We start from the raw sequence: 13147 nt of genomic DNA on the forward strand, positions 1-13147 counted from the left end.
AATATTACCCACCTTCTGCGATGTCAGAGGAAAGTCAAGTCACTCACTCAATACCGTGTATCTCCACAGACATCAAAAAGCAGCAGGGCTTGAAAAATCCACTCACCTAGGGGAAAGATTCCTACTACCTGACAGCATCTGCAGAATCTATGCTTTTATTTAAAAACACCTCTAACCCTTCTGGCTGAGAAGATAATCCTCCAAGCTTAAACTCAGCGTAAACTAATGCAATGTTGGCTTCCTAAGTCCTCACACAGCTATAGTGCCTCTTCTGCTGCTCAGAATTTTGTTAGTTTCAGTGTTGAGCGCAGGGAACTGAACAGCACAGTGAAAAGTGATAAGAGTAAGATCAGTTTCATGCTACTGTTGTTTGAGAAACTCTGAACAACAGTACAGCCAGGCACTCAAGCTATTTCCCCTCCCCAAAAAGAGAGGCTGGAAGCAGTAAAGCAGCAAAGACTACACCCTCCCCATCACTCCTCTCCCCACAACCACAAAGCAATGGGATGAGATTGTAGAACAGAGAGAGAATGTGTCTCCCTTCAAAACATCCAGAGTATGCATTTTGGAATGCTTCAAATTTATCAGATATCTACAAGCCAGAGGCTATGGAATAAGACTGAGGCTTTGGACGGGGGGAGGGGGGAACAGTTAAGCCATTCTCCTTGCAACCACCAGAAAGCTAAAAGAGGGGAAGAGCAGCAGACATGACATAGGGATGGCCACAGCTAAAAATAAGATATTGGAGGGAGACGGCCAGGGCTCACAGGTGGCACCAAATGTTCTCTCTCTCAGGTACTTGGCTGGCTGGTTCTTGCTCACATGCTCAAGGTCTAACTGATCACCATATGTGGGGTCGGGAAGAAATTTTTCTCCAGGCTAGATTGGCAGTGACATTTTGATTTTTTGCTCTCCTCTGCAGCATATGGGTGTGCATCACTTGCCAGGATTTTCTGGGTGTACCACACTGCATCACTCCCCTGCCACTGCGATGGTCTCAGGCACTGGTGCACCTCAGCCCCTCCTATTCTCTGCCTGTGGCACATAATAGACTAGTCTCCTGTGAGTTGTAAAACCTTGATCTAATTTTGGCTGTTGAGCTTAGGGTGTGGGTGCTGGGTGATACACAGGTCGTCGGACTAGATGATCTCGTGGTCCCTTCTGGCCTTAGTCACAGAGTGTATGAGAAACAATCAGTTCAATGCACTAACTTCAGATAATACTCCCTCTGTTTAATAATTAATGTTTAAATGCAAAACAGGTTTTGATAAATGTATTTTTTATATATCCAACACATTTAAGGTAGTTTTGTTTAACTAATGCATAATTTTAAAATGCTCTTTTTGTGCATTTTAATTGAATTCTAATTTCCATCCAAATACAACTTAACACAAATGACAAGTATAAAAAACAAAAATCATTTTTCCTTCACAGACAACACAGTTCGGTCCCAGAGTTTAACTAGGATCAAGCCAAGTACTAACTCTGTACCTGAACCATGCTACTGTCCTGCAATCTACTGCAGCAGAATAGGTCTGGCAACATGATTAGAACAGTTTTATCTAACAGGTTGATAGCATACACCCATGTCTTAGCCACGTTGGGAAACTATGCTGTAATTCCTATCATGGAGGACCCCATAGACTAGACCCTTTTTAGGTCCCACAGTTCAAAAGGAGGGAAAGCAAGCCCTAACAAGGTAAAAATCGTGACTATAACATAGATGAAATCCTTATCCCCTGAATAATATCATCTAATAGAGAAAAGTATGCTGAATAATCACCCACACCTCTTGCATTTAAAGTACAGCTGTAATAACTCAGGTGGAGAGGGGGTTGAAATCCTCAAGAATTTTGTAATGAACTGTTAGAGGTGAGCATAAGCTTTCGTGAGCTACAGCATAGCTCACGAAAGCTTATGCTCAAATAAATTTGTTCGTTTCCAAGGTGCCACAAGTACTCCTTTTCTTTCTGCGAATACAGACTAACACGGCTGCTACTCTGAAACCTGTTAGAAGTGGTAATTCTTGTTTACAACCCTATTCAATATTGCTTTATTTTGCAATTTAATCTAATACAATAAGAAATATAAACACCATTTTTAAAGTTCTGAAAGGCACATAATCAAAATGCACTTCCTGTATGGCTAAGAACATGTTTAGAAACAAAGCAAAACATCATTATGACATACTTTACCTTGATAGGGGCTGTTGAAAACTTGACTCTTCTGTCTGGCTCAGGATCTTCCTCTTCAGATAGCCCAGGAAACTCCTCATAATCACTGTCATAGGTATAGTCCTCTTCCCCCTCCAATGTTTCTTTACCTTCAGGGCCCTGGTTTTCAGACTCTGTATCCCTGTCATCATCAAAACCTGCATTCTCTATTCCAAAAGCACTGACAGAAAATGCAATGAACTTCTCTCTCTGATTTTCCACCATATGCTCCTCCTCTTCAATGTCTCCCTCCTGTTCTAGATTGTCCGGAACCTGTGTGATAAGAACTTCCTTCAGAGACACCCCCTCTCTTATTTCTTTCTGACTGGGCTCACTGCATACCGTAACCTCTTCCAGTCCTCCAAATGAATGATTGTTCTCTTCCCCAGTTTGGTGCCTGAGTGGTTGCTCCCCATGAAAGACACTATCTTTCCTCAAGGTATCTTCTTTATTCCCTGAAGTTTCTTTTTGCACCGCAACCAGTTCAGCCTGAACTATCTCTACCTGGGAGACCTGTTGGGGGGCACTGTCCGCTAACCTCTTTGCCTCCTTATCAGATGTGTTGTTCACATCAGGATGGCCCCTCCCAGGAGCCACTTGCTCCCTTGTATGCACTTCTTCAGGTGACTTGCTCAGCTCATCCCTGCTGCTACTACTGAGACAAACGGGCTCTTTGGGGCATGGGCTCTCCTCTGTGCATCCTTGAATAGCAGCAGGTGACTCACAGCTATAGGGGAGCACATACCCTTGACTTGGGACACACACACTTTTGTAAATTTCTTTGGATTCTTCAGTGTCACTGTCACCAAGAAAACTTTCCAGCCTCCTAGAAATTGGTCCTGCATTCAAGGAGGAGGATCTTGGGCCACAACTGAGATGCTGCTGCCTGTGCTCATCATTGCCTTGACTTTCAGCTCTTTCCAGGGCTAGATGAGGGATCACATCTACATTGAAATTGAAATTAAAATGATCCACCACACTGCTGCAGTCAGGAGAGGCTGAACCACGTCTCGTCTTATCTTCACTTCTTTCACATTTGCTGGGAGAATATCTGTCCACCGAGCTCCGCTGCTTTATGTTCCTCTCAAAAAGTTTCCTGGTCTCAGAAAACTTTTCTGCCAGGGCAGCTTTGTCCAGATCTCCCTCATCTTTGCTGCGGATGATTTTGTCACCCGTGGAAGACACAGGCAGTGGGTCCAGAGGGCTGCAGCAGGGGCTGGTATTAAGGAGGTTATTTTTTTGGACACTGTGGAAAGATGGGCTGCTGGGAGAAGGAACAAGATCGGTTGGTACTGCCCTGCTGATGATCTTGGCCTCAGTGGGGGAGCTACTTTCACACAGTGGTGTGGCAGAGGAGCCCCCCATCTGCAGGAACATGTTTTTGATCTTGTGTACTCTGTTGCCGTAGGTGGCAGCTCTGCCGCGGCTAAGTGGGTCATTTCCCCCTCCACTGGAGGTTGTGTTCAGCTTCTGTTGGGGGCCCACTTTGTTGGAAGCATTTTCAGGGATGTTTACCCCATCGAAGGAGCACTTGATGGCATGGAAATCAGATTTATAAGTATTTCTGTGTGGAGAAGCGCTTCTCAGAGTCCTTTCCCCTTTGCCTTCAGTTTTCATCATGGTCAGAAACAGAGACCCTCACTCTGGGCAAAGAATGTGGAGGAAAAATCCAGGGCACCAACAGCCTCTGCCACCCCCACACTGCCTAGATATGTTCCTGTTGTGGCTTGGAGAGGATGAGACTTGAAAAGCAGCCTCTAACTGGGTTATTCTTCCATGCTCACATTGAAAAGAGTTACGGGAGAGAGATCAAGACATATCTGGATATATAAAATATTAAATCCACTGCTGATCATGGTATCCAGAAAGCCATCTGCAGAGAGAGAAAGAATAATTTAATTTACTTGGGACCTCACCAGTTCCCCAGGGCTTCAAATGGAATTTCCCACGCTGAGGAAGGGCAAGAAATAAGCCCACTGTGTCCCCTTTCCCTGCAAGGAAAGAGTAAATCAAGTTCTCTAAATGCTTGCCCTACCCATGAACAACCTGAAGTGCAGGGCCAGACTTACACTCAGTGTCACTCTCACTCCATGCCCTCCGGGGGTGCCACGGCCCACGGCCCACGCCCCCGCCCTCCATAGCCGGCACGGCACGGACTCGCCTCCCACGGGCCACACCATGTCCTACGGGGCGGCCAAAGCCAACCCGCCCCGGCGCTTGTCCCCCCCCCACCCCGACTGCCGGGGGACACGCTGGCTAACCCACCCCGCTCCACTCTGAGCAGCTGCGGCCAGCCTGGCCCCTCCCGTGCGCCGGCCCCGCGGCGGGGTGTCCCAGGGGCGCAGCGCTCCCGGACTCGCTCCCGCGGCGCCCTGCGGCGCAGCCGGCCCCGGCCGCCCCACGGGGCTCCGGGCGCCTCCGCGCTGCCCGGAAGGGAAAAACCACAAGTTTCGGCCCCGAGTTGGAGCGTCCCAGGAGAGCGAGTCCCCCGAGGAGGAGCCGCCGGGACTCGTGGGGCGGGAGCCGGGCTCACCACAGAGCCGACCCCTGCTTCCCAGCGCCTCACCCCAAACTTTCCAGCCCCGCTGGCGGCGGGGGGGCTACCCGGCTCCCTCCCCTCAGCTCTCCCGGCCGCCCAGCGGCCGCACGCACAGCGCCGTCGTTACCCACCCCCAGGCAGCCGCAGCCCGAACTCCTTTCCCCACCCCCAAAGTACCGCCCGCCCCACTCACCGGCCGCATCACGCCCGTCCGACTCGGCCTGCCCGGCGCCCCGGTGTGTGGCGCCCGCGCGCTCTCACACAAAGGCTGGCGCGACGAGCACGAGCCTATTCCGCTCCACACTGGGGGGGGGGGGAGGAGGGGGTGGCGAGAGAAGCTCCTCCTCCGCTGGGATATACCACGCTGGGATAAGGGCTCGGTGGGGATGATACCATCTGGGGAAGGGTAGCGGAGCGCTCGTGTGTCTCGGTTCCCTCTGCTCCCGGCGGCTGAGACGAGCCTTCAGCCCTATGGATTATTCTCTCCGATCTATGGTTTCCCCTCCCAAAGTAGCCGATATAGGGCCCGCTCCTGGGAGCCAGCAGCTCCCATTTCCACCGAAGCCAATGGGCCCGCTTCTGAAAGGTGTTGATGAGCCTCAAGCTCCCGTTGAACCCAGCGGGCCAGGTGATCAGCGCGTCTCGGGTTTGCCCCATGATTTCTGAACTGAAGCAAAAGCCATTTCAAAACGCTTAACTTTGAAAATAAAGTTTCCGGGCCCCCTCGCAAAAAAGTATCTTGGTACTTCTGCACTGCGGCTGTTTTACGGAGTTGGAAGGGATGGTTGGGACCCTAAACGTTTTTTTTGGGGGGGATACAACAGGACGGAGCCCCAATCCTGCAAGCTGCTCCCTACAGACACAGGTGTCTCCTTGCAGGATTGCAGGCATGGAGCCAAGAAAAATCATTTTTTAAACACAAAGAATGATGTTTTACCTAAAAAGAGTCAGTTTGCCTAAAAATAAACACAGTGCTGTCAGTTCTGGAGATGTTTGGGGGTTTTCTGAAAGTCCCAGCTCCAAAGTTATGTGACAATCTTAACTTTCATTAAAAAAAAAAAATCCAGCCGTGCTGGTTGCAGCAGGGAAAATGTTGAACAATGAATCAAAAAAGCAAAGAAAATGATTTTTTTTTAAATCTCACGATCTTTGAATATGAAAGGCTGACAAAATTGTAAACACCAAAAATCAGAAAAAGTAAATATCACAATCCAAATATTGTATAATTATCACTCAGGTAGGCCCCATTGACTTCAATAACTTAATAGAGTTGGATCAAGCCTATTCAGAGGAGAATGGAAGGAATGGAGTGAGACAGAGTGGAAGGAATGGAGTGGGAGGTTTAATTGGAAAATTCTTCTAGCCACCTTATGGGCCATTTTGTGTTTGGAATAATATTGCAATATACATGGCTGGTAAGTGTACACCTGTAGCTGATTTCCTCAGAGTTAAATATGCTTTCTTCACTCTCTGGGCAAAATCATGGCTTGCTGTACATATCTAAGACTGCACATGGAAGTAAATGAGTTTAAAGCACCCTTTTACTCTTCCCTGCAGGCTATCTATATGTGGATTACAGTGTAGGAGGAGCTGCAATCTCTGAGGGACTGCTACTACTGTTAGCCCTAGTCTACACTAGGACTTTAGGTCGAATTTAGCAGCATTAAATCGATGTAAACCTGCACCCGTCCACACGATGAAGCCCTTTATTTCGACTTAAAGGGCTCTTAAAATCGATTTCCTTACTCCACCCCTGACAAGTGGATTAGCGCTTAAATTGGCCTTGCCGGCTCGAATCTGGGGTACTGTGGACACAATTCGACGGTATTGGCCTCCGGGAGCTATCCCAGAGTGCTCCATTGTGACCACTCTGGACAGCACTCTGAACTCAGATGAATCTCATTTCCTGTTTGGCCAGCGTGGCAAGCTGCAGGTGACCATGCAGAGCTCATCAGCAGAGGTGACCATGATGGAGTCCCAGAATCGCAAAAGAGCTCCAGCATGGACCGAACGGAAGGTACGGGATCTGATCGCTGTATGGGGAGAGGAATCCGTGCTATCAGAACTCCGTTCCAGTTTTCGAAATGCCAAAACCTTTGTCAAAATCTCCCAGGGCATGAAGGACAGAGGCCATAACAGGGACCCGAAGCAGTGCCGCCTGAAACTGAAGGAGCTGAGACAAGCCTACCAGAAAACCAGAGAGGCGAACAGCCGCTCCGGGTCAGAGCCCCAAACATGCCGCTTCTATGATGAGCTGCATGCCATTTTAGGGGGTTCAGCCACCACTACCGCAGCCGTGTTGTTTGACTCATTCAATGGAGATGGAGGCAATACGGAAGCAGGTTTTGGGGTCGAAGATGATGATGATGAGGTTGTAGATAGCTCACAGCGAGCAAGCGGAGAAACCGGTTTTCCCGACAGCCAGGGACTGTTTCTCACCCTGGACCTGGAGCCAGTACCCCCCGAACCCACCCAAGGCTGCCTCCTGGACCCAGCAGGCGGAGAAGGGACCTCCGGTGAGTGTACCTTTTAAAATACTATACATGGTTTAAAAGCAAGCATGTGAAAGGATTACTTTGCCCTGGCATTCGCGGCTCTCCTGGATGTACTCCCAAAGCCTTTGCAAAAGGTTTCTGGGGAGGGCAGCCTTATTGTGTCCTTCATGGTAGGACGTTTTACCACTCCAGGCCAGTAACACATACTCGGGAATCATTGTACAACAAAGCATTGCAGTGTATGTTTGCTGGCGTTCGAACAACATCCGTTCTTTATCTCTCTGTGTTATCCTAAGGAGAGTGAGATATCATTCATGGTAACCTGGTTGAAATAGAGTGCTTTTCTTCAGGGGACACTCAGAGGAGCCCATTCCTGCTGGGCTGTTTGCCTGTGGCTAAACAGAAATGTTCCCTGCTGTTAGCCACAGGGAGGGGGGGAGGGTTGAGGGGGTAGCCACGCGGTGTGGGGAGGAAAAATGCAACCTTGTAACGAAAGCACATGTGCTATGTATGTAATGTTAACAGCAAGGTTTACCCTGAAAGGTGTAGCCACTGTTTTATAAAATGTGTCTTTTAAAATACCGCTGTCCCTTTTTTTTTCTCCACCAGCTGCATGTGTTTCAATGGTCACAGGATCTTCTCCTTCCCAGAGGCTAGTGAAGCTTAGAAAGAAAAAAAAACGCACTCGAGATGAAATGTTCTCCGAGCTCATGCTGTCCTCCCACGCTGACAGAGCACAGACGAATGTGTGGAGGCAAATAATGTCAGAGTGCAGGAAAGCACAAAATGACCGGGAGGAGAGGTGGTGGGCTGAAGAGAGGGCTGAAGCTGAAAGGTGGTGGCAGTGTGATGAGAGGAGGCAGGATTCAATGCTGAGGTTGCTGGAGGACCAAACCAGTATGCTCCAGTGTATGGTTGAGCTGCAGCAAAGGCAGCTGGAGCACAGACTGCCACTACAGCCCCTGTGTATCCAACCGCCCTCCTCCCCAAGTTCCATACCCTCCTCACCCAGACGCCCAAGAACGCGGTGGGGGGGCCACTGGCCAACCAGCCACTCAGCCACAGAGGATTGCCCAAAAAAAAGAAGGCTGGCATTCAATACATTTTAAAGTTGTAAACTTTTAAAGTGCTGTGTGGCATTTTCCTTCCCTCCTCCACCACCCCTCCTGGGCTACCTTGGTAGTCATCCCCCTATTTGTGTGATGAATGAATAAAGAATGCATGAATGTGAAGCAACAATGACTTTATCGCCTCTGCAAGCGGTGATCAAAGGGAGGAGGGGAGGGTGGTTAGCTTACAGGGAAGTAGAGTGAACCAAGGGGCAGGGGGTTTCATCAAGGAGAAACAAACAGAACTTTCACACCATAGCCTGGCCAGTCATGAAACTGGTTTTCAAAGCTTCTCTGATACGTACCACGCCCTCCTGTGCTCTTCTAACCGCCCTGGTGTCTGGCTGCGCGTAACCAGCAGCCAGGCGATTTGCCTCAACCTCCCACCCCGCGATAAACGTCTCCCCCTTACTCTCACAGATATTGTGGAGCACACAGCAAGCAGTAATAAGAGTGGGTCTAAGCGAGTCAGTAAACTGCGCCAGCGCGCCTTTAAACGTCCAAATGCACATTCTACCACCATTCTGCACTTGCTCAGCCTGTAGTTGAACAGCTCCTGACTACTGTCCAGGCTGCCTGTGTACGGCTTCATGAGCCATGGCATTAAGGGGTAGGCTGGGTCCCCAAGGATACATATAGGCATTTCAACATCCCCAACAGTTATTTTCTGGTCTGGGAATAACGTCCCTTCCTGCAGCTTTTGAAACATACCACAGTTCCTGAAGATGCGAGCGTCATGTACCTTTCCCAGCCATCCCACGTTGATGTTGGTGAAATGTCCTTTGTGATCCACCAGAGCTTGCAGAACTATTGAAAAGTACCCCTTGCGGTTTATGTACTCGGCGGCTTGGTGCTCCGGTGCCAAGATAGGGATATGGGTTCCATCTATGGCCCCACCACAGTTAGGGAATCCCATTGCAGCAAAGCCATCCACTATGACCTGCACATTTCCCAGGGTCATTACCCTTGATATCAGCAGATCTTTGATTGCGTGGGCTACTTGCATCACAGCAGCCCCCACAGTAGATTTGCCCACTCCAAATTGATTCCCAACTGACCGGTAGCTGTCTGGCCTTGCAAGCTTCCACAGGGCTATCGCCACTCGCTTCTCAACTGTGAGGGCTGCTCTCATCTTGGTATTCATGCGCCTCAGGGCAGGGGAAAGCAAGTCACAAAGTTCCATCAAAGTGCCCTTACGCATGCGAAAGTTTCGCAGCCACTGGGAATCATCCCAGACCTGCAACACTATGCGGTCCCACCAGTCTGTGCTTGTTTCCCGAGCCCAGAATCGGCGTTCCACAGCATGAACCTGCCCCATTAGCACCATGATGCATGCATTGGCAGGGCCCATGCTTTCAGAGAAATCTGTGTCCATGTCCTGATCACTCACGTGACCGCGCTGACGTCGCCTCCTCACCCGGTATCGCATTGCCAGGTTCTGGTGCTGCATATACTGCTGGATAATGCGTGTGGTGTTTAATGTGCTCCTAATTGCCAAAGTGAGCTGAGCGGCCTCCATGCTTGCCTTGGTATGGCGTCCGCACAGAAAAAAGGTGCGGAACGATTGTCTGCCGTTGCTCTGATGGAGGGAGGGGCTACTGACGACACGGCTTACAGGGTTGGCTTCAGAGAGCTAAAATCAACAAAGGGGGTGGCTTTACATCAAGGAGTATTTCAGGCAGGACTTCACGGAGGGTTCCAATAAGAAATGGTGCACCTAAGTAATTGTTCTTATTGGAACAAGCAGGTTGGTCTGGCCTCTGATTGATACATGGCTAGATTTACCTCGCTGCACCTTCTCTGTGAGTGACTGCAGTGTGACCTAGAGGAATGAGTCCCCTAGACAGGGGAGGAGGCAAATGAGTACAAAACAAATCTGGTCTATTTCTTGTTTTGATCCACTCCATCTATCTTTTACATCTTTGGCTGGCAGCAGACGGTGCAGAAGGACTGCATGCCATCCACATCTCATGGCTGCTCAGCAGAAGATGGTGCAGTAGGACTGCTAGCCATCCTTATCTCTTGCCTGCCCAGCAGAAGATGATGCAATAGGACTGCTAGCAATCCATGTCGCCTGCCTGCTCACCATAAGACAGTTCAATAGGACTGACTGCAGGACTAAAGAGAATGACCTGGTCAAGTCACTCCAAATTTAATCCCTGCGCCCATGTCTGCCCAGGCGCTCCCAGCCGACGTGGCCAGGAGCGCCTCGGACATGACGAGGACGGCTACCAGTCGTACTGTACCATCTGCTGCCACAAGGCAATGGGTTGCTGCTACTGTGTAGCAATGCCGTACCGCGTCTGCCAGCACCCAGGAGACATACGGTGACGGTTACCTGAGTGGGCTCCATGCTTGCCGTGGTATGGCGTCTGCACAGGTAACTCAGGAAAAAAGGCGCGAAACGATTGTCTGCCCTTGCTTTCATGGAGGGAGGGAGGGAAGGGAGGTCTGACGATATGTACCCAGAACCACCCGCGACAATGTTTTAGCCCCATCAGGCATTGGGATCTCAACCCAGAATTCCAATGGGCAGCGGAGACTGCGGGAACTGTGGGATAGCTATCCACAGTGCAACGCTCCGGAAGTCGACTCTAGCCTCGGTACTGTGGAAGCACTCCGCCGAGTTAATGCACTTAATGCACTTAGAGCATTTTCTACGGGGACACACACACACTCGAATGTATAAAACCGATTTCTAAAAAACCGACTTCTATAAATTCGACCTTATTCCGTAGTGTAGACATACCCTTAGACAATAGAAACTGACATTCTGCATAAATAATATTGCATATATCAAATTCTCTCTTCAAGTACACTCAGGCAACACCAGTGACTTCAGCCTGGTTGCCTGGATGTAATTAAGGGGGAAATCTGGCCTATTGTCTGCTTCCTCGAATAGACATTCACATATGACAGCACACTAAGGACCAGAAGAATCAAAGAGAACTTAGTATCAGTGACTGAGACAATACTGAAAGATTGATAGAGCTGGTCAGAACCCAGAATTCTTGTTCTGTAGGCAATTCCTTTTTTTGTTTGTTTGGTTTTTGGTTTTGAATTGGAACAAAAATGCAAAATTCCCATGGAATGGGAATTCTAAAAGTTAATTTTGGGAAATCAAAACAACATTCATTTCAACCTTATCAATAATTAGCTTTGTATTACATTATATTTATATTTATTCATTATTTATTCCTGCATGACATTTTGATTTCATTGAATCATCATTTTCCAATGGAAAACTGTTCCATTAGAACAATTTTGATTAGATGAGTACTTCTCAGCTGACTTCCCATTGGCTTTAGTGGGAATTACAATGCCCAGAATATCTAGGATTTAGTCCTAAAACCATAAAGTAGTTTCTAATCTGTCTTAATAATAGTTTATCAGCAGTAAAAAATAACACTAATATTTAAACAAGATGTTTCTTTCATATTTAAATAGATGTTAAACTTCAAAATTTTTCTTCCGATAATAAAGCAGAGTGGAAATTAGTTCACAGTCTCTTCCATTGTTTTTACACATTCCAAATGTCAAAAAATCATAGACTCATAGAATATCAGGGTTGGAAGGGAACTCAGGAGGCCATCTAGCCCAACACCCTGCTCAAAGCAGAACCAATCCCCAACTAAATCATCCCAGCCAGGGCTTTGTCAAGCCTGACCTTAAAAACCTGTAAGGAAGGAGAGTCCAAGGAGATTGTTGAACCTCATCAGATTTCTTTTGGCCCAATCCTCTAATTTGTCTAGGTCCCTCTGTATCCTATCCCTACCCTCCAGCATATCTACCACTGCCTCCAGAACTAGACTAAGGGGCAAGTCTACAATACAAAATTAAGTCGACCAAAGTTACATTGACGTATAGCTGCCACAGTAATTAAATCACTTTTGCATGTCCACAGTATGCTCCTTGTGTCAGCAGTGCACATCCTCACTACCACGGCTTGCATTGATGCAGAGAGCAGTGCACCGTGGGTGTGACAGGTTCGGTCATGGAGCCCCCTTGGGACTGTCACCTGATGTGCTGAGACTATCTCTGAGCCCGTTTTCTCTTCCAGTTTGGGCCTTCAGAACCCTGCACAACCAATTGTCCTAGTTAATGGGAACCATCAAGATTCCAAACCACCATTAACATCCCACACTTTGCATAATTACAATAGGACCTCAAAGTTATATTTCATACTTCTAGTTTCAGACACAAGAATGATACATTTGTACAAATAGGATGACCACACTCAGTAGATTATAAGCTTTGTAATGATACCTTACAAGAGACCTTTTGCATGAAGCACATTCCAGTTACATTATATTCACACTCATGAGCATATTTTCATAAAATCATATGGAATGCAATGTCACAATGGGTATCTATCCCGCTGTGCAACTCACCACCATCTAGTGCAGGGTGTTTTGGGAAGGGTTTGCAATGCCTCATTGGGACAAACAAGTTGTACAGGGCTGACTTGGAACATGGTTTCAGCATCATGATGTAGTTTTCTCCATCCCATAATTTTATCTGCATTCCATAATGTTTCATGCCTCTTTTCAAAAGCCCCACAAACCCGTGCATCTGCCATAGATGTGAGAAGCCTGATCCTACACGGCTCTGCACTATTGTGATGGGTGTTGTGAGCACAACGTGCCGGATCTTGCAGTATTTGCAGAGCCGCCAGAGGAGCCAGGTGGGAGAACAAGACAATTCCTTGGAGGCTGCCTTGCTGTGGGACATAGAAAGAAACAATTCAAGGTTGTTGTTGACATTTACGGAGCAGCTGCAGATGGTGGAGCA

At 48.2% G+C, this 13147-nt stretch overlaps 2 protein-coding genes across 7 annotated transcripts in view; one reads left to right on the forward strand and one right to left on the reverse strand.

The window, feature by feature from the left end:
* Window positions 1-5061, reverse strand: part of LOC125644515 (neurabin-1) — a 92456-nt gene extending 87395 nt beyond the window's left edge. For 3 of the 6 annotated variants that reach the window (XR_007359036.2, XM_048868542.2, XM_048868540.2), the window contains exons 1-2: window positions 4946-5061; window positions 2196-4086 (exon numbers count right to left, since the gene is read on the reverse strand). Coding sequence is in view for 5 of the 6 variants with exons in the window: in XM_048868542.2 (XP_048724499.2) it covers window positions 2196-3833 (1638 nt within the window). In the remaining variant the exon portion in view is untranslated. The other 3 variants (XM_075117962.1, XM_048868541.2, XM_075117961.1) reach the window with 3 other exon arrangements.
* A 78-nt stretch (window positions 5062-5139) lies between these two features.
* Window positions 5140-8373, forward strand: LOC142068452 (uncharacterized). The gene is made up of 3 exons (XM_075117616.1): window positions 5140-5380; window positions 6310-7268; window positions 7857-8373. The coding sequence occupies exons 2-3, from the start codon at window positions 6692-6694 to the stop codon at window positions 8354-8356; spliced, it is 1077 nt and encodes a 358-aa protein (XP_074973717.1). The 5' UTR covers window positions 5140-5380; window positions 6310-6691; the 3' UTR covers window positions 8357-8373.
* The last annotated feature ends 4774 nt before the right edge of the window (window positions 8374-13147 follow it).

Source organism: Caretta caretta, chromosome 11 (genome assembly GCF_965140235.1).
Source record: "Caretta caretta isolate rCarCar2 chromosome 11, rCarCar1.hap1, whole genome shotgun sequence".
Taxonomy (NCBI): Eukaryota; Metazoa; Chordata; order Testudines; family Cheloniidae; genus Caretta; species Caretta caretta.